The 24,108-nt window shown below is 43.6% G+C and overlaps 2 protein-coding genes across 2 annotated transcripts in view; one reads left to right on the top strand and one right to left on the bottom strand.

Moving 5' to 3' along the window:
- Nucleotides 1–1,601: 1,601 nt before the first annotated feature.
- Nucleotides 1,602–6,598, bottom strand: TMEM213 (transmembrane protein 213). Its single transcript, XM_006076891.4, has 3 exons — nt 6,316–6,598; nt 2,690–2,764; nt 1,602–1,819 (listed from the first exon to the last, which is right to left on the bottom strand). The coding sequence occupies exons 1-3, from the start codon at nt 6,458–6,460 to the stop codon at nt 1,650–1,652; spliced, it is 390 nt and encodes a 129-aa protein (XP_006076953.3). The 5' UTR covers nt 6,461–6,598; the 3' UTR covers nt 1,602–1,649.
- A 13,073-nt stretch (nt 6,599–19,671) lies between these two features.
- ATP6V0A4 (ATPase H+ transporting V0 subunit a4) overlaps nt 19,672–24,108 on the top strand; it is a 57,774-nt gene continuing 53,337 nt past the window's right edge. The window contains exon 1 of the mRNA XM_025291594.3: nt 19,672–19,779. The gene's annotated coding sequence lies outside the window, so the exon portion shown is untranslated. The remainder of the gene's footprint in view (nt 19,780–24,108) is intronic.

The raw sequence follows: 24,108 nt of genomic DNA, 5'->3' as shown, positions 1-24,108 counted from the left end.
ATATGATCAACACTCTGAAATAGTAAGTCCATCCTGTTTCACTGATTAAACAACTAAGATTCTGATACGATCTGGATCTTCAGAAGAGAGCAAACTGAGCTAGGCAATCCCTTCAGTTCAGGGAAATTTATTCAGACTTTCTGAAAGAGCAGTAGGGTGGCTTTGAATCATTTGCCACCTCTAGAAAATATTTCTTCCCATTTCGGAGGCCTCTCACTTTTCCTTTTTGTATTATGATTATTTAGAGTTTGTCCAATCTAAACACATATTTGCTGTTGAAGGGCAAACATGTTTTCTTAAAGAGTCGCTTGCTTTCTTCTGATGACCCCACCCATCTCTCCTCCTGACTCCCATTGAAAGAGTTCACAGTGATGCAGACATCTGGGCCCTAAGTGATTGTCCCTAAGCTGGCCAGAGCCAAATGGCTCCTCCAGAGGTCAGTTTGGTCAACCAGCTCCAGAAAAACAGAGGTTCTGGATGCAGAGTGACGATCAGAAAATTTGTTTAGGCCAGGAACTCATTTGTTTGTTTACTCATTCATTCATTCATTGGACAAACATTAAGAGCTTCTTATACCCCTGGAGCATGAGGCAGTACAAGCTGATTGTGAAGAGGCCTGTTGTTCACTGTGACTGTGCTCAGGGCACCACACAAGTGCCTGAAGACCACCAGCTCCTGGTCCCCAGAAGACAAGCCTAGAAGCTTGAAGGCAGAGCAAGCATTAGAGCTGGACTTTGAGGAATGGCCTTCGTTCTGGGGGTGGAGGTGGGAGGCAGCCACCCCTGCAGAGGGAATGGCAGCAAAGAAGTGGAAGATGTCGGGATGAGAGGAGAGACAAGCTAGGGGGTGGGGGCCAGATCCTGAAGGCAGTGAGAACAAAGTGAAGGATTCCTGACGTGGTGGCGGGATGGGGTAACGAGGGCCAGACCTAGGGTGCCGGCAAGGAGAATGGGCAGGCTCGACATGAGGACGTGTCAAAGGAAGAACAAGAGCCCAGGAAGCATTGGACGTGGGACTAAGGAAGCTGCCAAGGTGGCTCTCACATTTTGAAATGACAGTGATGCCCTTGACTGAAATAAGGGACAAAACACAACCACTTGTTTTTGGTGAGAAGGTTCTGAGTTTTGTTTTGAATTGGGTGACTTTAAGACTGAAGTTTGTTTCTTGTGTACCACATACATGGAACGCAGAAGAAAGCGATGGTCAAAATACAAGCAATTCTCCCCTCCCCACACAAAAATACAAGCAAAGGAGTCAATCAGGGAGATGTCAGATTATAAAGGACCCAAGTACATTTTGAAATTAGGTGTGTTGGGAGCACTGGTCTTGTCTTCCTTGGATCCCTGTCTCGTTTCCTTTTTAAAAGTAACTGAAGGTTATGAGGGTAGCAAGGCTTTGGGACTTCCATGGTCATCAGTGGTTAGGATGCTGAGCTTTCACTGCCAAGGCCCGGGTTTGATCCCTGGTCAGGGAACTAAGATTCCACCAGCCACCTAGTATGGCCAAAAAACAAAACAAAACCAAAAAACTCCAAACAAACAAAAAGGGGTGAACGGACTTTGAAATATCGGAAACCATATCAGCGCTCTCCCCTCCTGCTATTACCCACAACTTGGTGATTGACATTCTTGGGACTAGTGTTCTAAGCCTCAGGCTTGCAAGTCCTTAAGCTCATCTGGAGTGAGCTTCATCAGTTTGTCCACACAGAGCAGGATGAGGGTGAGAAACAAGAGACTCCAACCAACAGCCGCCGCGATCCAGCCGTATTCATCTACTCCCGTGTGGCAACACCGGGCCGCTTGTGGGCAGAAGTCCACGTCTGGCGGGGAAGAGAGGGCAAGAAGGACAGTGTCACCCCAGCCTCCCTTCCCCCAAGGCTATTCTCTGATATTCATACCATCAAGACCAGTAATAACAGGATAGCACCATTTACTAAGGCATGCCCTGCACTGTGCTAAGAGCTCTACACACGTTCCCTTATTTATTCCACATGAAGTGGATAGGCACAGCTATTCCTCCTGTTTGACGTGCAGGAACTGAAGCTGTCACCTGCCCAGGGTCACGAGATGGCAGAATTAGAACGCAAACCCATGTTTGCAGGAGTCCAAAGCCACGTTTGTAGCCTCTACATATTGCTGCCTGTTACTCTCCCTTGTTAGTGCCCAAAGTAAGCAAATGTGGTCATTCAAAGGGGCAGAATCAAGGAGCCAAACTTAAAATAAAGTGAACTTCCTAGTAATTAGACACGCACCACAGTGGTTGTTTTATGAAGCACTAGGCTCCTTAGCACTGCAAGTCTTCAAGTGGAAGATGAACAGAAAAATGCAACAGGTACCAGAATGAAGCTCGCGCATTGGGCAGGAATTTGGCTCACGTTTAAGATGTTTCCACTCCCAAACTTCTATAAGCATTCGAAGTCAGGGGGTCTTTGACTGCTGTCCTGAGGATGGGCCATTAAAGCCAACTGCACCAAAGAGTGTGAGCTTACATGGGGACCATGGCCAAGAGAGCTTTGTAGACTTGCCCTGCAGACAGTTCTGGGGCTGTGAACAAACCACACTGGGGCGCGAGAGGGCCAGGCAGGCGCTCAGCCAACTCAGTGCCAATGAACAGAAAGTGAGGAGGCTTCAGTGTCCCTCCCTGTTCCGAGATAAGCCCTGAGCTAGGGCAATTGCCAGGAGAAGCTTACTGGGGCACTGCTCCAGGGTCTCAAGATTCTCTGGATGGTGGACGGTCAAGGTTGAGTTGCTGCCGCTGCTTGCTTCTGGAAGAAAAGACAAACGATAGTCTCAGGCAGTAGGAAAAGCCATTCTCAGGCATGGAGTTGGCAGTTTTTGTTATGAATCAGTAGTGAGTATTATGACAGTATTATAGAAGTTCCAGTAGAGGTATGTTGAGATTTCATGCAGCAAAGTTCTGTTATAGCCTGGACTATGGCCCCAGATTCGGTAGTGCTTTGTTATGGAAATAGGGCTTTAAAGAGGCAATTAAGGTTAAATGGTTAAATTAGTCCAGTGTGACTGGTGTCCTTGTGAGAAGAGGAAGAGGCACCGGGGATGGGAACTCAGAGGGAAAAGATGATATGAGGACCCAGTGCAGAGTGGGGTGATCTGCAAGCTGAGGAGAGAGGCCTCGGGAGTAAACACAGCTGGTGACACCCAGAGCCTCCAGATCTGTGAGAAAAGAGGCTTCTGTGGTTTCAGCCACCCAGGCTGTGGTATTTTGTTGGGCAGCAAACTCACACACTCCCCTTTTCCAACCACTTCCTATTCCCATTGAGATGCTTTATCTTTATATCTCATCACCCTTCTGTCACCAAGGGCCTCTGTTTAAGCTGCTTTCTATGCAGATAAGTACTTCTAAGAAGTGTTGTTTTTTTTTTTTTTCTAGCATATACCAACACAGACACTTAAAAATCTGCCATGTCGTTTCATAACGAGCTTCAGTTTCCTTCAAAAACTTGAACTAAAAAACATCGAAGTCTGACCTTGATTCTTTATTTTTGATGATTATGATGTTAGTATTCAGAAAAAGGGTGTGAAAAACTAAACACTCTACAAGCAAGTTGAGAGGTTTCCAGCGTATACAGCACTTAGAATTATATAGTCCTTGATTAATAAACAAGGCACACAATGATAAAAGACACTCTAGCAGAAAATATCGGAGTTTGGGGAGTGAGGAGGGATTACAGAGATGAACATAAGGATCCCCAAGGGAGAGAAACCATGGGCTGTGTTCCCTCCCATCACTGAGAATAAGAAGGTAGGCAGTCTGGGTCCACTGTGTCCAATATGGTGGCCACAAACCAGAGTGGCTGTTTAAGTTTATTAAAATGAGATTAAATGAAAACTTCAGCTACTTGGTCATACTAGCTACTTGCAAAATGCTCAGTCATGTGGCTGGTGGCTACCATGTTAGAAAGATAGCACAGACATGGAACCTTTCCACAATCAAAAAAGTTCTGTTAGAAACAAACTCACAGACTTAGAGAACAAACTCATGGTTTCTAGGGGGCAAGGATGTGGGGGAAGGGATAGTTAGGGAGTTTGGGATCTACACCTACACACTGCTATATTTAAAATGGATAACCAACAAGGACCTTCTGTGTAGCACAGGGAACTCTGCTCAATGTCCTGTGGCAGCCTGGATGGAAGGGGAGTTTGGGGGAGAATGGATACATGTATACACATGGCCTAGTTCCTATGCTGTGCCCCTGAAACTGTTACAACATTATTAATCAGCTATACTCCAATATAAAATAAAAAGTTTAAAAAAAGTTCTGTTAGACAATGCTGACCTAGGTAGAGTTAGAGCAAGAGCAAGAGAGCATTTGAAAGAATCTTTCTGGAAATTGTATGGCTGCTCAATCTGCTTCTTTGGCAATAACAGAAAAAAAGTTTGGAAACTGTCCAGACCCCACTGACTCTAGGTTAGCATGTCCTTCAAAGGTGCTTGCTGTCACATAGCAGAGTAACTTGGGAGGAAACTTCTTGATTAGCTAAAGCCATGAAATTTCTGCTCAGACTAATTTTACACCACCCTCTCCCCAGCCACTCCAGTGTCCTGCTGAAATATAGTAACTACCTTGATGCAATCTGATTGCTACTGTAAATTATTTACAGCTAAATGCCTCAGAGCTTGGTTTTTATTTGCTTTGGAAAAATTGATTCCTCCATGTTTTAATTTCCCTTGTTACCCGAATAACTTCCTTGACCCTGACTTTCATCTCCCCTCTACCTTAGCAGGGAAGTGGTCCTGGTCTAGAACTGGTGTGTGGAAAAAAATCAAGTTAATGAAACACTAGTAGTAGGTTAACCCATATGAAATCGCCATTTCTATAGGTCCAGAATTATTCAATATCAGACATTTTATATGGTTCAAATCGAATAACCTAGTATAAATTCTGAAGAACTGAAACATCACCCACCTCCCTCATAAGCAAAGCCAGCCAGGGACTGGTCCTATTTGGAGTCGCTTCCAAAGTAAAGGCTACTGGAAGGATCCAACCGTTCAGTGCAGTGAAATGGGTCAAGCGTTTGAGGCCTTCTCATAAGCAAGGCACCTCCAGGGTAAACAGAAAACACTCTTACTTGGAGAGGGGCGATACTGGAAGAAGTAAAAGGGGCATGCTAACCTTTGCTGAGTGTTTGAAATGAAGTGAAAGTGTTAGTCATTCAGTCGAGTCTGACTCTTTTTGACCCCGTGGACTGTAGCCCACCAGGCTCCTCTGTCTGTGGAATTCTTCAGGCAAGAATACTGGAGTGGGTTGGCATTCCGTCCTCCAGGGGACCTTCCCGAACCAGGGATGGAACCTGGGTCTCCTGCATTGCAGGCAGATTCTTTACTGAGAGAGCCACCAGGGAAGCCCCATTGGGGTGTTTACCACGTGCTATTTCATTTAAAGTTCTTTATGTGCAGTTACTCTATTTCATCTTTACAACAACGCTATATATAAGCACTATGATTAGCTCCACATTAGATATGAGGAAACTGAAGCTCAGGGAGGGTAAAGAATTTGCTTGAGATCACGCAACTAGTCAGTTGTGGAAGCCGAAGTTGAGTTGAGGCTCAGAGGCTTGAGAGCCCACCCTCTGAACCTCCCGAGGAGAGACTGAGAGAGATGGATACTGCCTGGCGTGGGGGACTGTGAGGGTTGGCTTTGAGAGAGGGAGAATCTGCCAGGGAGCAGGGCAGGCTGTTCTGAGGAGCCAGGTCAAAGCCAAAGGCAAAAAGCCAGGAGCATGAGAATGGGAGCGAGGTCCCTGATGTGCAGAGCCCAGCCTGGGAGGGCGCTTCCTAACACCCCCCCTTGGCCTCTCTGAGAAAGTGGGGTGATAATCCAACATCTCCTGAGCCGTGTGATATGGGGGAAGGTTTAATAGCAAACGGCGGCCTCATGTGTTGAGGTTTGGTGAAAGTTGCAAAGGATGCCCAGGGTCAAGGGACAGACAGATGTCCTTAGGTGAGAGGAGGGTATGCAAAGGGAGGATGATAGCCACAAAATACAGAATTGTAACACAATTACCCTGAGCAGGCGCCGCTGAGAAACAGCAGCCCAAAGATGCTGTTTTAGGTGCATCTCCTGTCTCTGATGGGAGGGACTCGTGGTGGCTCCCATCTTGGCTGACTCTGGTCTTAGGTAAACCCCCATCCCACCCTACCCTCTCCAGCCTAATCCTTCAGATGAGAAAGCCCTGTTTCCTCTTTCCTTTGAGCAGGACCAACCCGAGCCAAGGAATCCTCCTCCTGCCTCCTGCTCTCTCCCACCCTCCCTCCCTCTTCCCAGCGCAGCGAGAATAAAGCTCACGGTTCTACCTGCCAAGTAAACCGGGTGGAAGGAGAGGAAGGCCAGGCTGAGGACCAGGGAGGCCCAGGGTGCCAGGTGGAGGCGCTTCATGCTGAGGAGAGAGGCTTCTGTGTGCACTGCCCCTGCAGAGGCGAGCTGAGGGCCACCTGCCATGCACCCCGTGTGTGTCTCGTCCTGCGGGAGCTTGGAAACAATGCTGGCAGAGGTGAATTTCTGCTCTGTGTTTGGGGGAGAGGGAGGGGTGGAGCAAAGGGAGCTTGGGCTGTCACACCTGGCTCTCACCTCTCCAGGAGGGAAGCTGAGCTGTGTTGGCTGGAAGGAAGAGATGGTGACTTTTGTGGTTCTTATTTAGCTTTCATTTTGTCCCTGCTGAGAAAAAAGAGGACAGGGGAGGCAATCTGGGTCCTGCCAGTTCCTTGAAGATGAGTTTGTCGTCTCTTTCACTTGCAGGCTTAAGTGCTATATTCCCTAGTCCATCCTGTCCAATATTTTCTGAGCCCCTACCCTCTCGCTAGGGGCTTCCCTGGTGGCTCAGATGGTAAAAAATCTGCCTGCAATGCAGGAGACCCGGGTTTGATCCCTGGGTCGGGAAGATCCCCTGGAGAAGGGAATGGCAACCCACTCCAGTATTCTTGCCTGGAGAATCCCCATGGACAGAGAAGCTGGGCAGGCTATAGTCCATGGGGTCACAAAGGGTCGGACATGACTGAGCAACTATAACACACACACACACACACACACACTTGCTAAAGTCTAGAAATATGTGTCCTCAAAGCACCTTTTTACAAATATGCATCATTAAAGTACAGAGCAGTGTTTTAGAAAGGACCTGAGAAAGACAAAGCACTTTGCTTCTCAGCAGCAGTGGGCATCACCTGCTGCCACATAAGGAAGATAGCATTTGGGTTGGGTCTTGATGGACAGTTAGAGTTTTGACAGGCAAAGAGGTGAAGGGGGCATCATAGGCAGAAGGGATGGGTAAGCAAAGGCCTGGAGGTAAGAGATGCTCAGAAGTCCACTGTGGCCAAGAGGCTGAGTGTCCCATGTGTCAGGCTCGGGGGCTGAATTGTCAAGAAACCAAAAGGAAGTTTTGTGAAGATTTTGAACTGAGTAGTCATTTGATTGTGGGGGCTTCCCAGGTGGTGCTAGTGGTAAAGAACCCATCAGCCAGTGCAGGAGAGACATAAGAGATCTGGGTTCTCAAAATCGAAAGAGACATATGTAACCCAATGTTCATCACAGCACTGTTTACAATAGCTAGGACATGGAAGCCACCTAGATGTCCATTGGCTGATGAATGGATAAGAAAGCTGTGGTGCATATACACAATGGAGTATTACTCAGCTATTAAAAAGAATGCATTTGAATCAGTTCTAATGAGGTGGATGAAACTGGAGCCTATTATAGAGTGAAGTAAGTCAGAAAGAACACCACCAGTACAGTATATTAATGCATATATATGGAATTTAGAAAGATGGTAATGATAACCCTATATGCGAGACAGCAAAAGAGACACAGATGTAAAGAACAGACTTTCGGACTCTGTGGGAGAAGGCGAGGGTGGGATGATTTGAAAGAATAGCATTGAAACATGTATATTACCATATGTGAAATAGATTGCCAGTCCAGGTTCAATGCATGAGACAGGGCACTCAGGACTGTTGCACTGGGATAACCCTGAGGGATGGGATGGGGAGGGAGGTGGGAGGGGGGTTCAGGATGGGGAACACATGTACACCCATGGCTGATTCATGTCAATGTATGGCAAAACCACTACAATATTATAAAGTAATTAGCCTCCAATTAAAATAAACTAATTAATTAAAAAACAAAAACCAAAAAGAGATCTGGGTTCTGTCCCTGGGTCGGGAAGATCCCCTGGAGGAGGGCATGGCAACCCACTCCAGTATTCTTGCCTGGAGAATCCCATGGACAGAGAAGCCTGGTGGGTTAGAGGAGCCTGGTTGGCTATGGTCTGTAGGGTCACAAAGAGCTGGACATGACTGAAGCGACTTAGAAGGCACGCACACGCAGTTGTTGGATTGAAGCACCACCTTCAGTCCAAGGCATTCATTGAAGGCCCACCATATATTTGAAAGGCATAATCCAAGGCATTTGAGACCCAAAGATGATTAAGATTCAATCACTCCTCTTGATGCCTACTCACAGTGCAGCCATGAGGCCAGGCGGGGAGGAAAGAACTGGGAGGCAATATGGCAGGACTCAATGTGGGTATCTTCCTGGGTGATGGGGATCTAAGAGGGAACAGGAAGTCTGCCTGAGAGGAGCAGGGAGAGAGTCACAGAGGAACTGACCTTTGGGCTGGGTATTGAAGTTCACATGTGCAGGTGAGAGTAGGTGGACCTCTTGAGTGAAAGGAATGACACCTACAAAGGTGGGAGAACTGTCTGTGTGTGCTGCTGGCCGCCATGGTTTTGATATGGGCATTATGTTTCTATGCAAGCTTGGGTCTGGTTGAGAGAGTGAGGGATGAAGTGTAGCTCATTCAAAGCTCTGTGGCAGCATTACAGGAAAGGGGACCCCTCCAGGGATCTAGAGTGGGCTCTTGTATAACACTCAGAAATGAATTGTTTTAGGAGACACAAGTCCTGACAAAGCAAGAGACTTTATTGGAGAGGGGTGCCCAGGTAGAGAGCAGAAAGGTAAGGGAAACCCAGGAGAATGGCTCTGCCACGGGGTTCACAGTCTCGGGTTTTATGGTGATGGGGTTAGTTTCAGGGCTGACTCTGGCCAATCATTGTGCTGGGCCTGTAGTTGACTCTGGGTCCTTTCTGGGGGCTCAAGCAACTCTCAACCAAGATGGATGCCAGTGCTAGGGCTTCTGGGAGGTTGGCAGGGCACATCCTCTCCTCCCTCCTCCTTTTGCCTCCCCCCGCCCCTGAATTCTCCCAGTTGGTTTCAGCACCTACCTCATGTTCCTTATGAGACCTCCTGTTGTGAGATAACCATGCAAGTGATTATCATTGTGCCTGGCCAGGGCGGCTGGTTTTAAACAATGGCTCCCTACCAGGAGGACTTGTAAGCCATGGGTAAGCCCAGAATAAGGATGTCTAATTGTTATATATTGGGCTTCCCTGGTAGCTCAGCTGGTAAAGAATCCACCTGCAATGCAGGAGACTCTGGTTAGATTCCTGGGTCAGAAAGATCCCCTTGAGAAGGGATAAGCTACCCACTCCAATGTTCTTGGGCTTCCCTGGTGGCTCAGATGGTAAAGAATCTGCCTGCAGTGCAGAGACCTGAGTTCGATTCCCGGGTTGAGAAGATCCCCTGGAGAAGGGCATGGCAACCCACTTGCCTGGAGAATCCCCACAGACAGAGGAGCCTGGTGGGCTCCATGGGGTCCCAAAGAGTTGGACACAACTGAGTGACTAAGCATAGCACATTGTTATACATGAGCCTGGAGGAGACACTTTTTTCTAATCTACCCAAAGGTACAAATTAATGGTGGTCCTCTACTCTTGGGTTTGGGAGCTGGGAGCAGAAGTGCCTTAGGAATATTTATCTTCAGGCAGTGTACCAAAGTCCAGTTTAGACCTACCACTCACTTGACTATTCAGCAATTACCAAGCAGCTGCTGTATCCAGGTCCTTGGGAGTGGGGATTAGGGGGTGGGGGTCTGATGTGGGTAAGGCCACATAGCCCCTGTCCTCAAGAAGCTCAGGGTCCAATGAGGAAGATGGGTGAATAGTGACAACATAATGAAATAAGCGTGGTGAGGAGGGTTGGGGCCTCGAGGATTCAGAAAACATTTTACAACGGAAGTGGCACTTTGACCTGAAACTTAAGAGATGTGTAGTGTGCCAGGCATAGGAGAAGGGACCAGTGTGTGCTTGGCCTCTGAGGCATGACTGTGTGCCTCTTGTCTGGGGAGTAATTATTGTCCTCGGCGTATGGGCTGGGTCACTGCATATCTGGTTAGACTGAGAACAGATTGTAAGTGGGCCTACATGCCAGACTGAGGAAATTGTCTATCATATATTTGGGGCACCTATAAGGAACTTGTAAATGTGGCCAGCTTTGTATTTCAGAAAAAATACAGGATAAAGGGCAGGTCTGGGTTCAGAGAGATTATCCAAGAAGCTGTTGCAGAAATCCCAGACAGACAATCAAAAGACACACACACACACACGTGTGTGTGTGTGTGTGTGTGTTTGTATATCCCCTTTATGAATAACAGGCTTGTCGTGGCAAAGAGACTTATATAACTCAATGAAGCTATGAGCCATGCCCTGCAGGGCCACCCAAGAGGGACCGGTCACAGTGCAGAGTTCTGACAAAACATGGTTCACTGGGGGAGGGAATGGCAAGTCACTCCAGTATTCTTGCCACGAGAACCCCATGAACAGCATGAGATGGCAAAAAGATGGCACCACAAGATGAGCCCCCCAGGCTGGAAGTTGTCCAGTATGCTTATTAGGGAAGAACAGAGGACAATTACTAATAGTTCCAAAAAGAATGAAGTGGCTGGGCCAAAGCGGAAACGATGCTCAGTTGTGGATGTGTCTGGTGGTGAAAGTAAAGTCTGATGCTGTAAAGAACAATATTGCATAGGAACCAAGGTAAGTTGGACGTGGTCAAGCAGGAGATGGCAAGAGTGAACATTAACATTTTAGGAATCAGTGAAGTAAAATGGACAGGAATGGGTGAATTTAACTCAGATGACCATTATATCTACTACTGTGGGGAAGAATCCCTTAGAAAAAGTGGAGTAGCCCACATAGTCAACAAAAGAGTCTGAAATGCAGTAGTTGGGTACAATCTCAAACCAACAGAGTGATCTCAGTTCATTTCCAGGGCAAACCATTGAGTATCACAGTAATCCAAGTCTATGCCCCAACCATTATAATGAAGCAGCTGAAGTTGACCAGTTCTATGAAGACCTACAAGACCTTCTAGAACTAACACCAGAAAAAGGGGTCCTTTTCATCATAGGGGGCTGGAATGCAAAGTACTCAAAAGATACCTGGAGTAACAGGTAAGTTTGGCCTTGAAATACAAAATGAAACAGAGCAAAGGCTAACAGAGTTTTTTCAAGAGAATGCACTGGTCATAGCGAATATCCTCTTCCAACAACACAAGAGATGTCTCTACACACAGACGTCACCAAATGGTAAGTACCAAAATCAGATTGATTATATTCTTGGCAGCCGAAGATGAAGCTCTATACAGCCAGCAAAAACAAGACTTGGAGGCAACTGTGGCTCAGATCATGAAATCCTCATTGCAAAATTCAGACTTAAATTGAATAAAGTAGGGAAAACCACTAGACCATTCAGGTATGACCTAAATCAAATCCCTTATGATTATACAGTGGAAGTGAGAAACAGATTCAAGGAATTAGATTTGATAGACGGAGTGCCTGAAGAACTATGGATGGAGGTTCATGACATTGTACAGGAGGCATTGATCAAGACCATACCCAAGAAAAAGAAATGCAAAAGGGAAAAATGGTTGTCTGAGGAGGCCTCACAAATAGCTGAGAAAAGAAGAAAAGCTAAAGGTAAAAGAAAAAGGGAAAGATATATCCAGCTGAATGCAGAGTTCCAGAGAATAGCAAGGAGAGATAAGAAAGCCTTCTTAAATGAACAGTACAACAAATTAGAGGAAAACACTTGAATGGGAAAGACTAGAGATCTCTTCAAGAAAATTGGAGATATCAAGGGAACATTTCATGCAAGGATGGGCATGATAAAGAACAGAAACAGCAAGGAGCTAACAGAAGCAGAAGAGATTAAGAAGAGGTGGCAAGAATACACAGAACTGTACAAAAAATGTCTTAAAGACCCAGATAACCACGATGGTGTGGTCACTCACCTAGAGCCAGACATCCTGGACTGTGAAGTCAAGTGGGCCTTAGGTAGCATTACTACCAACAAAGTTAGTGGAGGTGATGGAATTCCAGCTGAGCCATTTCAAATCGTAAAATATGATGCTGTTAAAGTGCTGCACTCAATATACCAGCAAATTTGGAAAACTCAGCAGTGGCTTCAGAACTGGAAAATGTCAGTTTTCATTTCCAGTCCCAAAGAAGGGCAATGCCAAAGAATGTTCAAACTACCACACAATTGTACTCATTTCACATGCTAGCAAGATTATGCTCCAGATCCTTGAAGTTAGGCTTCACATAGCAGTATGTGAACCGAGAACTTTCAGATGTACAAGCTGGGTTTAGAAAAGGCAAAGGAACCAGAGAGATGCTCTTGATACCGTTCTCCCCTTGGGTCCCCACAGAGATGACATCACTTAATAGACTGAGCACTTAGATTTTTTTTTTCTCTCATCTTTTATCTCTGTTCTTGACACTTCCCTCACAGTACACCCTGCAGTGAGCTTCACAGATTAGGGCTAGTTTATCCAATAGGCACTGAAGATGACAGCGGTATGTGGGGTCTACAGGATTCTCAAGGGTCCCGAAAATGTTTGAGACCTGACAAATGTTCTCTGATCCAAAATATGAACAACAGCAGCAACAACCAAATCTTTTCCAGCAAAAACATTTATTTCAGGAATTCCTGATGATCAGTGGTTAGGACTCGGGGCTTCCACTGCAGGGGGCAGCTAAGATCCCGAGTGCTGTGGCAAGTCCAAAAAAAAAAGAAAAAAAAAATTATTTCAAAAGCAAAGTTATATAATTTATTTCAAACATTTAAGTGGAAATAGTTTAATGTAGGATGTTGTGTGCATTCTAATATGTTTGAAGTGAGCAGAACATGTCCATCCAAAATGGTCAGAGCCTGGGACATAGATTTGAATCAGCCCTGGATGGGACTGTTGTGATGAGAGTTTGAAAAGCACACACCCATCAACTTAGATGCATTGTATTAGACGCATCAACTTAGACAGCATCATATCAAGTCATACAATAGAATGTAATTAAATAAAGGGGATGGCAATGACCCCCCCCTTTTTTTTTAAACATGTTTTTAGTTCATTTGGGCCTGTCTTAGAATAGGTGTTTACAAGTCAATTTTAAAATCAAACATTCTCTTATCAATAGATGAAAGGATTTTATTATCCTAAAATAGGACGGACTTGACTGGTCTCTGATAGCTCATTAATTCTCCAAAGAAGGGCTGTGTAGTCACTGTTTTATAAGGGTCACATTATTAGCTGTCTTTCATTTAACACGTCTATAAATAGTAAATCCATGCAGTTGGTTACCTTGCCTCATCTTTCATTTTACATCAGGTTTGCTTTGGAAACTATACCAGGAAGTTGCATTGCTCAAAGCTAGACATTCTGCAGGAACTTCCTCAAGATTTTTTTTTTTCTCCCATGGTTGAGATGGGTGTTTGGTTACACACACTTTAAAGTCCAGGCTAATGTACTTGTGACCAAGCTCCAAGCTGGGGCTGGGGTGACCTAGAGGATTGGGTTCCAGGACCCTTGCTGCCTCCAGTTTTATCTGTTTTCCTTGATACAGTTTCATTTGAAAAAGAGAAGAAGGGGGACAAAGCATTTCCTGTACTAAATGATTAAAAACCAGGATTCTGTGGCCTGGAATGGTCTCTGTGTTTGGGAAGGGTATTTTATGTTGAGAGAACTTCCTTTGTGATTTTATATATATATATAAAATTTATTTTATTGAAGTATAGTTCATTTCTGCTGTACAGCAAAATGATTCAGTTGTACACATATACGTTCTTTTTCTTATTCTTTTTTACTATGGTTTATCACAGGATTTTGAATATAGTTCCCTGTGCTATACGGTAGGACCTTGTCTATATATTTTATATATAAGTTTGCCTGTGCTAATCCCAAACTCCAAATTCATCCCTCCCTAGCCCCCCTTGTGATTCTGATTGGCCCCTCTAACTCCCCCTCCATCTCTGGGAAGAGACCACTGACTTTGAACTTGGGGCTTTCATTTCTGCTTCATCCATTCTGAGAATCATGGTCCTACCAACACTTGTGTCTGCCGTCTCCTAACTTCCCAGCAGAGATGAGGTCTTTGGCTCTTCCTATGTGTGGCTTTGTCAGTATCCCTTTTCATAAAACAATGTCAGTTGCTAGTTGCTTATGGGACTAGAACACCTAGACCTTCCCCTGAGCAACACTTGGTTTGTGGATGAGCTTCAGTTCAGTTCAGTTCATTTCAGTTGCTCAGTTGTGTCTGATTCTTTGTGACCCCATGGACTGCAGCATGCCAGGCTTCCATGTCCCTGACCAACTCCTGGAGCTTGCTCAAACTCATGTCAATCGAGTCAGTGATACCATGCAACCATCTCATTCTCTGTTGTCCCCTTCTCCTTCCTTCAGTCTTTCTCAGCATCACAGTCTTTTCCAATGAGTTAGTTCTTTGCATCAGATGGCCACGGTATTGGAACTTCGGCTTCAGCATCAGTCCTTCCAATGAATATTCAGGACTGATTTCCTTTAGGATGGACTGGTTGGATCTCCTGGCAACTCAAGGGACTCTTAAGTGTCTTCTCCTACACCACAGTTCAAAAGCATCAGTTCTTCAGCGCTCAGCTTTCTTGACGGTCCAACCCTCACATCCATACATGACTACTGGAAAAACCATAGCCTTGACTAGACGGACCTTTGTCGGCAAAGTAACGTCTGCTTTTAATATGCTGTTTAGGTGGAGGAGCTTAAGTTCACACAATGTCATTCAGTTATGAGTGTAAGGTTTGGAGAGAATGAGGAGTACCCTAATAAGAAAAATGGAGAACTACATTGAGTCCAATTTGAGATCATACCGTAGAGCTGATAAAAGGAACAAAGTGACCAAAGTTCCAGTCCACTGGAAGATTTCCAAGCAGTTCCTGGGGTGACCCATTCAGCTTGCTCTTACTCCACGTTGCACTACAGGTTGGGGATACCGTGGCCAGGACTGAGGTGGGTTTAACAAAAAAGAATGTGACTTCTGCTTGGCAAAGGCCATTTTCCTCCTCAGCCCTGGATTTCATCATTTCCCATCTTCGCAGAGAATATTTCTGAATTTTCAACCATATGGAAGTTTTCCAGTTATCATTTTGTTTTTGATTTGTAGCTTAATTCAATTGTAATCTGTGAACATACTTGGATGACATTAATTTTTTTATTTGTTAAGAACCTTCATATGGCCATGGAGAAGGAAATGGCAACCCACTCCAGTATTCTTGCCTGGAGAATCCCATGGACAGAGGAGCCTGGCAGGCTACAGTCCACGGGGTTGCACGAGTCGGACACTACTTATCGACTAAACCAACCACCATCATATGGCCAACTTTTATGAATGTTTGATGCTACTTGAAAAGTCTGTTTTGTGTAGTTGTGGGGGGTTTCAGGATTCTGCCTTAAGTTGGTTAGATTAAAAATGCTAATGGAAAAAAAAAAAGAGTGCTAATTGTGAATAGCTCACAACTTCTATTTTAAATATAGCGGTGTGTCTATGTCAGTCTCAAACTGCCAATCTATCCCTTCCCTACCCTGTAATGGTACATTCTTTCTCTAAGTCGATGAGTCTGTTTCTGTTTTGTAAATTTGTAAATAAGTTCATTCGTGTCACTTTTTTTTAGATTTCACATATAAGCCATATCATATGATATTTGTCTTAGAGTGAATATAATTAAAAAAAAAATCTGTGTCAGACAACCTCAGCATCTGCCCACTCTCATTGGTCTGTTTCTACTCTCTATTATTTCTGCTGGTTTTCATTCGTGTTGTTGTGTTTCCTTGTGTATTTTTTATTGTATGAAAAATTGTAATTGCATACGATTGTTTGTAGAAATAACTTGAGACCTGGGATGACCTAGGATGACACATGATTTTTTTATTTTTTTGGTTGCTTTAATCAGGTGCTTGTGGTTACAACAATATGCCCTTACGTCAGTCCATGCTTAGTAATTGAGATGATTTATAGCTGACTTGTGATGGAGGAGCCTGATAGGCTACAGTCCATGGGGTTGCAAAGAATCGGACACGACTGAGCGACTTCACTTACTATAGCTGACTTGTAGACTTCGTTTAGGTCAGCTTATTTTGGTCACCTTTCCTTCAGTGGGGCAGCTCTTTAGAAATTTTTTTCCTAAAGGAAATAGTCAGAGGTGAGTGTACACACACGTGCACAAAATGTATGCCCAAGATTCTCCATCTCAACATTACAATATTTATGAAGATAAAAGCTTAGAAGTGGCTTATAATGGAATAAAATGTTAAACACTTTTTTAAATTAAGATGATATCTTTGAATAACATTTATTATTTGGGAAAACACTTGCTATATAATACAAAGCAGAAGAAGCAGGATATAAAACTGTACATTCCAGTATCACTCCAGTTTTGTAAGACCTACATATACAAATAAAAAAGTTCGAAAAGTACCCTACCAAGATGTTAGCAGTGAAGCGAAAGTCGCTCAGTCATGTCTGACTCTTTGTGACTCCATGGTCTATACAGTTCATGAAATTCTCCAGGCCAGAATTCAGGAGTGGATAGCCTTTCCCTTCTCCAGGGGATCTTCCCAACCCAGGGATTGAACCCAGGTCTCCTGCTTTGCAGGCGGATTCTTTACCAGCTGAGCCACCAGGAAAGCCCAAGAAGGTGTTAGCAGTAGTCATATCTAAAATTAAAAGAAAAATTTTCATTTTCTTATTCACATTTTTTATGTGTTTCAAATCCTCTATAAGGAATGTGTATTACTCTTAAATCAGGAAATAAAATCAAGTTATTACATTTTTAAAAATAGTAGTTCACAGGAATGCAATGCAGTCACAATGGAATAGATAGACTATAGTTTGCAACATCTGTCTGATTGCCTGGGGAAAATTTCAATGTCAGGAAATCTTTCCCATTTTAAAAATAATCTTACTGAAGTTTCAAGTTGCATATGCTACAGAGAACTGCTTATTGACAGTCTCTGTGCTTGAGGTGCCCAAGATATATAACAAAAGTGCAGACACACCCAAGAAGAAGACTGGAAATAAGACTCAGAAAAGAACACCGGTAACAACATAGAATCTCAATGTTGGAAAGGCACCTACAGGCTGCCTGGCCCAATCCTTCACCCATAAGAATTCTCTCCTACAAAAAAGTAGTGGCTTACAGTTTGGTATTGCAGTTTTTGACCTCTCAAGGTTATTACTTGGACTTCGCTAAAATGTGTCAAGTGACAGATTTATTACTAACTTTGAAGGCAGCCATTTCCAAGGTGGGGTAGCTCCAGCTGGAAGAAAGTTAGTGAGTTACTAGCCTGGAGCCCAGAAGGGCGTACTAAGGTGAGGTTAATCAGCAATGGAGGGAGAGCCTGTTTGACTCCCAGCCTCTCTGATTGGCAGTCTCTGGCTCCCTTCAGTTTCCAGTCTGACCATTTGTGCAAAACGCTTCTGTTGGCAAAACAGAGCTTGTGGTCGGCTTCATCCTTTGTTTGATAAACAGAGATGTGTGTTCCCAAAAAGTAATTTTAAGCTAAGGTTTTTAGGAAATAAGCTGCATGTTTGTAATAAACAGACAATTTTTTTTCCAGTTTTGTCTACATGAAACTAAAAAGGACCAGGTAGTATTCAGCTGAGTGAGAGGTTGTTGGCCATCTCATTTCCAATATCTGACTTCTCTCCTCCATGGCCTTGCAGCCTCTTCTGTGATGTTCCATCGCTCTCTTTCTCTCTCATTTTCTCATGTCTCCTGCCCAGGCTTCCCAGAACCTCTTAGGGTCAGCAAAACTAACCCTGAGTCAAGAGTCCTGGATTCTAGTTTTCATGTTGTCACTTCCTGTGGGACATTGGGGGAGTCACATCCCCTTGCTGATGATGTTACCCGAGAGAGATAGTGGGTGTGGGTGTCCCTCTGGGAGGGAAATCCATGGAAATGGAAAATTCAAGCATGGGGGAAAGTCCAAGGAAATGCTGCCTTCAATCCAATGTGGGAAGACCTTTGTCTGGGGTCCTCAGGACTCCCCAGAGGGGATAGAGGGATTTTGCTCCATATGGTGCCTATACAAAGGGATATAGAAACAAACTGGAAGTTGTGGGGCTGAAGGGAAAACCTTGGGTCAGGAGCCCTGGCCTCTACACCCAACTGTGTCCCTAAATAGCTCTGTGACCTTAAGCAAATCCCTCACCTCCCTGGGCATGTTTGCTTACCTTTAAAGTAAAGGGATTGGATTAGATCTCTAAGTTTTCTTCCAGCAGCATGATTCTATGACTCTGTGCTCAATATTGCATATTAAATGGAGAAAGAGAAATGAGCTAGTAAGATTTTTTTATTTTTTTAAGAAAGTAGAAGTAGAAATTATGCTGGGAGGAAGCTCCCTCAGAGAATTTATTTGTAAAAAAATATTTTTCTTTTAAAAAAACTTTATTTTTAATTGGAGGATCATTGCTTTACAATATCATGTCAGTTTCCGCCATATAGCAACATGAATTAGCCATAGGTATACGTATGTCATCTCCCTCTTGACTTTTATTTTATTTTTGGCTGCAAAAGGAAGACCCACTTCATTGCTGCATGCAGGCTTTCTCTAGCTACAGTGAGCAAAGGCTACTCTTCATCATGTTTCAAGGGATTCTCATTGTGGTGGCTTCTCTTGTTGCGATTCTCAGGCTCTGGAGCTCAGGCTCAGTAGCTGTGGTGCATGGATTTGGCTGCTCCATGGCATGTGGGATCTTCTCAGACCAGGGATTGAACCCATGCCCCCTGCGCTGGCAGATGGATTCTTAACCACTAGACCACCAGGGAAACCCCCTACTAGAACTTAGAGTAAATATTATTACAGAAAAGGTGAGTCACTGGGGAAATGCTCCCCAGTGAAAAATCTAGAGATGCAGCAGGTAAAGTCTGTCCATGACAAACCTAGAGGCAATATGTTCTTTGTGATGAAATTTTATTTTCCTAAATCTCACTCCCAGTCAGACTGTGACTTCAAGTGAAGAATGAAAGGGATGTAAAGTAGTTCTGCTCTGGAGAGAAGGGAAGCAGAGTCAAGACTGAGGCATGCTGAGGTGGAGAAAAGAGGAACCAGAGGGTGCCATGATGGAGGCACCTTGGGAACAAGGTGGTCATGGGCTGAGGGTGGGAAAGGTGGTGAGATGGGATGGAGGGGAAAGAAAAACGTTGCTGGCCCTGAGAGAACTGGGAAGGCTCTTACTCAGGGCATGATCTAGAGGATGGAAAAGTATAGAACAACAGTGAGGGCCCAGCGGACACTGGGTGGCACCACTACATCCTGAGACCCATCACTGGAGCAGGTCCAAGGCCCAGTGGGAGTGGGAACGCTCACGGCAGGGGACGGTCCTGCCTCCAGCCAGCATACATAATACGGTTATTGGTGTGCTGATAACCTGGACTCATGAATGTTGCTGTCAACAGACTGTACATGTTGTTATGTGTGTGAAGCTGAATGTCATTTCCTCTCGTTTGAACAACTTCAAATCATTCTCTTTCCATCTCCAGCGCATTCTCTGTTAGAGCCTGTTGCGAAGGCTCCTGGCTGGTGGGCTCAGTGCCTGGCCTGAGGTGGACAAGTGCTAGGTAAGTGGATGGTAAAATCAATTCTTTGAACGAAGGTGATCAGGCCAGGTTTCAGTTCAGAGAGATCCGATATTGTTTTAGAAAAATCAGGTTGCTACTGTTGCAGCTTACCTATTTTTGGAATTTCTGGCATAAATTTCTTGCAGGCATTTTGGCTTTTCTCCACTTAACCCCTTTTCATTTTTTTTAAGATGTGATGAACATTTTAAAAAATTATTTATTTTTAATTAAGGGATAATTGCTTTGGTTTCTGCCATACATCAACACCCTTTGCATTTTTTAAATTATGATATCCTGTAAATTGATCTAGTGGAACTGAACATGTGGTTGTGCCCAGCGTCATCCTAATCCCAGGTCCAGGGCTGTGAGAACAAAGGAGGCCCTTTGTTTTAGGTCTGCCTTGAAGGTGTATAAGGTGAATGCTTCCCCCTTCAGCTTCTCAGGAGCCAGTTTATAGACAGTCTGTAGGGCATGAAAGTGTCTTGCTGGAAGCCTGCATGGACAAGTATGTAGTGGCTGCAGCTGGCATTGTGCCCCAGACTTTCTATGGAGGACAGTGGTATTAAACACTCAATGTCAGAAACAATGTTCATTTGGATAATGTAGGGATTATTTGCTCTAAGTGGTAAAAGATCTGCCTGCCAATGCAGGAAACACAAGAGATGCGGGTTTGACTCCTGGGTCAGAAGATCCCCTCATAGGAAATGGCAACCCACTCCAGTATTCTTGTCTGGTAAATCCCATGCACTGAAGAGCGTGGTGGGCAAGAGTCCATGCAGTCACAAAGAGTTGGACACGACTGTTTACTCACTCCTTTGCCCTTAATAAGGTTCAGTTCAGTTCAGTTCAGTTCAGTCACTCAGTCGTGTCCGACTCTTTGTGACCCCAAGAACCGTAGCATGCCAGGCCTCCCTGTCCATCACCAACTCCTGGAGTTTACTCAAACTCATGTCCATTGAATCAGTGATGCCATCCAACCATCTCATCCTCTGTTGTCCCCTTCTCCTCCTGCCCTCAATTTTCCCATCATCATGGTCTTTTACAATGAGTCAGTTCTTCGCATCAGGTGGCCAAAGTATTGGAGTTTCAGCTTCAGCATCAGTAAGTAACTACTTAATAAGGTAGTTTCTCTCAAGACCTAATGCCAAATTTAACTGTTATTTGGGATTTTAAAAACTTCTTTTGTTTCTTTTTTTCTTATTTATTTATTTTTATTGTAGTATAGCTGATTTACAATATTGTTAATTCCTGTTGTATGGCAAAGTGATTCAGTTATATTCTTTTCCATAATAGTTTATCATAGGATTTTTTAAAATTGGAGGATAAATACTTTACAATGTTGTCTTGGTTTCTGCTGTACAAAAACGTGAATCAGCTATCAGCATATATATATATATATATATATATATATATATATATATATATTTCCTCCCTCTTGAACCTTCAGTCCCATGCCAACTCCCAGCCCTTTATACTCTTAAAAATTACTGAGAACCCCAAGGAGATCTGACTTATGAGGATTCTACCCACTTGATACTTACCACACTAGAAATTAAAACTGAGAAATTAAGTATATTAATTTTAAGTATATTAATTTAATATACTTTAAAAGTATATTAAGTCATCTGAAATAATATTAACCTGTTCTATGTTGATATAAATATATATTTTAAGGAAAATAACTATATTTTCCAAAGCAAACAATTTATGGAGAAGAGAGGCATTGTTTTATTTTTGCAAATCTCTTTAAGGCCTGAAGATAGAAGACAGTTTTTGTCTTTTGCATCTGTTTTTTTCATTCTATCTGTTGCTATTTGTTATTTTTGAGTGTATTAAGAAAGTCTGGCCTAACTTAGATTTTGTGGTTTTAAAAAGGGGGGAAATGTTTTACCAGCTTTTTCAGAGAGCTGTGGATATTTTTCTTTGATACTACACCAAAACTTAACAAGTAGTAATTTTTAAAAGCTTAGTTGCAATGTGGGATCTGAAACCAAATCAGTGACTTTTTCATTAAAACCTACTGGCTAATCATTCACTTTCGATGAATCATTTGCCTGCACATGATTTTATAACATCATCCTTTAGTCATTTGGAAAATATTGGTACATTCAGTTATGAAGATCTTCCAGTGTTGTCATATTTCATAATATGATACACTAAGAGAAGACCATGTTTATTAATATCCTAACAGAAATAGCCCCATCAGAAAAGTTTTTAGTCTTAGGAAGCTGTCAAGTCTTGGTGGCAGCTAAAAATTTTCTAAAATTGTATCTTTATCATCGGCAACAAATGCTGTCAGTTGTTTTCCTTTGAAGTGACAGAATCATTTGGATCCTCTTTTGAGAAAATGCCTGCCAAATGCCAAAATCTGTCAGCTGCTCTTTCAAGTAAAAAATGCTGTTCAGTGAAAACAGCAGCTAATTCAGCCTGCAAGTCAAATAATTGCTTTTCTTCTTTATGCCGTAGAAGTGTTTTATGTCTGCTTTCCATTCTGTCACACAGGATATTAAAAATAAAAAAACATTTCCTCTTTGGCCTGGACCACTGCTCCAGTCTCATAACTGTTCCACCTAATGCTATTTTTTCCTCCTCTGCAATCCACCCGGTCATTAGAAATATACTTTCAAAGCTTCACACCTATCTAGGCCTTCTTGTTGCTCTTGGGACAAAGACACCATCTGTTTTTAAATGATTATTTATTTCTTTGGCTGCACCAGGTATGCAGGATCTGTTCTTCGTTGCGGCATGTGGGATCTAGTTCCCTGACCAGGGATCAAACCTGGGCCCCTGCACTTGGAGTCTTGGCCCCTGGACTACCAGGGAAGTCCCAAAGACACCTTCTTTAACACGGATCCTGAATTTCCTTGTCCTTCCCAGTTCCCCAGCCTCATCTCACAGGCCTCCTTCTTTCTCTCTACACTGTTTATTCTGCCTTCTCTCCCCAAGAATGCCTTCCCTGAGTCGAAGCTGGGTCTGGTTATGCAGCTCAGACCGCGTGTACCCTCCTTCAGGGTGTTCATCCCAGTATATGACATGTTGGTCCCTGTAGTTATTAGATGATTTGATGACTGAGGTGAGAGTGTCTCAGCTCTGGAGCCATCGTCTGGTTCAAGTCCTTTCTTTACCACTTTCTAGCTGAGTGACCTTGAATAGATCCCCTCTCTCTGCCTCCGTTTCTGAATCTGTAGAACAAACAATCAAGAAGTAGGAATCCTAATCTTACCTATTTCTTAGGGTTCTGTCTTAAATTAGCCCATGGGAAGCAACATCTGTGTGTTAGCCATTGACATTAATTAGGACTGTGGTGTCCGACTCTGCCGGGCTCCACAGGAGCCGAACTGTTTTGCCTGCTTTATTCTAAGCACCTAGTACCTTCCCTGGCACAGTTTCTTTTATTGCCATTAAAACTTTGATTTTAATTGTTTAACTGTCTTCATATTAATAAATGGATGCAAATTTTAAAAATCAAGTAATAGGAAGGATTTATTTTAAAAAAATGCTAAAGTCTCCTACTCCATCTACAGTTTGTTCTATAGGAATGACTTCTTTTTTAAAGATTTTTTTTTTAATGTGGACCATTTTTAAAGTATTTATCAAAATTGTAACACTTTATCAAATTTGTAGCCCATTGAAAATTAAATGGGCTAATACAGGTAAAGTATCTAATTGTGTTCTACAGCCATAAAAACAATGGCAAGAACTCAGTAGACATACTAGCTATTGTGATGAAGTCCATCTCCAATGTTTATGTTTTGGTTTTTTGACTGAGAGGCATGTGGGATCTTCCTTGACCAGGGATCAAACCCACACCTCCTACATTGGAAGGTGGAATTTTAACCACTGGACCACCTGGGAAGTCACCCTAAGAGCTACTTTTGACTTTTTTCTTCTTGTGTTTACCTTCAGAATGTTTGAACAGTATGCTCACATTGCTATTCTTGATTTATCTGTGTTAGACATCATCTATTGACTTGTATACAGTTGTCCCTCTTAATCCCAGGTTTCACTTTCTGTGGTTTCAGTTGCCCTCAGTCAACTGTGATTTGAAAAAATAAATAGCCCCTAGGTTTTCAGTTGTGCACTCTTCTGAGTCGTGTCATAAAATCTTGTGCCATCCTGCCTTCATCCTTCTAGGATATGAATCTTTCCTTTGCCCAGCCTGTCACTTAGTAGCCCACTTGGTTGGTTATCAGATTGGCTGTCAGGGTATCAGAGTGCTTATGTTCTTGAAACCCTTATTTTGCCGAGTCATGGCCGCAAAGCACAAGAGTAGTGATCCTGGCAAGTTCCTCCCAGTGGGTGGTTATAGACGAGGAAACAGTATTTGTG

This window comes from Bubalus bubalis, chromosome 8, assembly GCF_019923935.1.
Source record: "Bubalus bubalis isolate 160015118507 breed Murrah chromosome 8, NDDB_SH_1, whole genome shotgun sequence".
Taxonomy (NCBI): Eukaryota; Metazoa; Chordata; class Mammalia; order Artiodactyla; family Bovidae; genus Bubalus; species Bubalus bubalis.
Note: the sequence above shows the minus strand (reverse complement) of the source record. Positions and strands in the feature narration are given on the sequence as shown.

What these genes read in the sequence shown, in the direction of transcription:
- TMEM213 (XM_006076891.4), bottom strand. Translation starts at nt 6,460, where the DNA reads ATGGCAGGTGGCCCTCAGCTCGCCTCTGCAGGGGCAGTGCACACAGAA. An exon ending in CCACCCGGTTTACTTGGCAG is followed by an intron (nt 2,765 to 6,315) that starts GTAGAACCGTGA and finishes CTTTTCTTCCAG; the next exon opens with AAGCAAGCAGCGGCAGCAAC. An exon ending in GACCCTGGAGCAGTGCCCCA is followed by an intron (nt 1,820 to 2,689) that starts GTAAGCTTCTCC and finishes CTTCCCCGCCAG; the next exon opens with ACGTGGACTTCTGCCCACAA.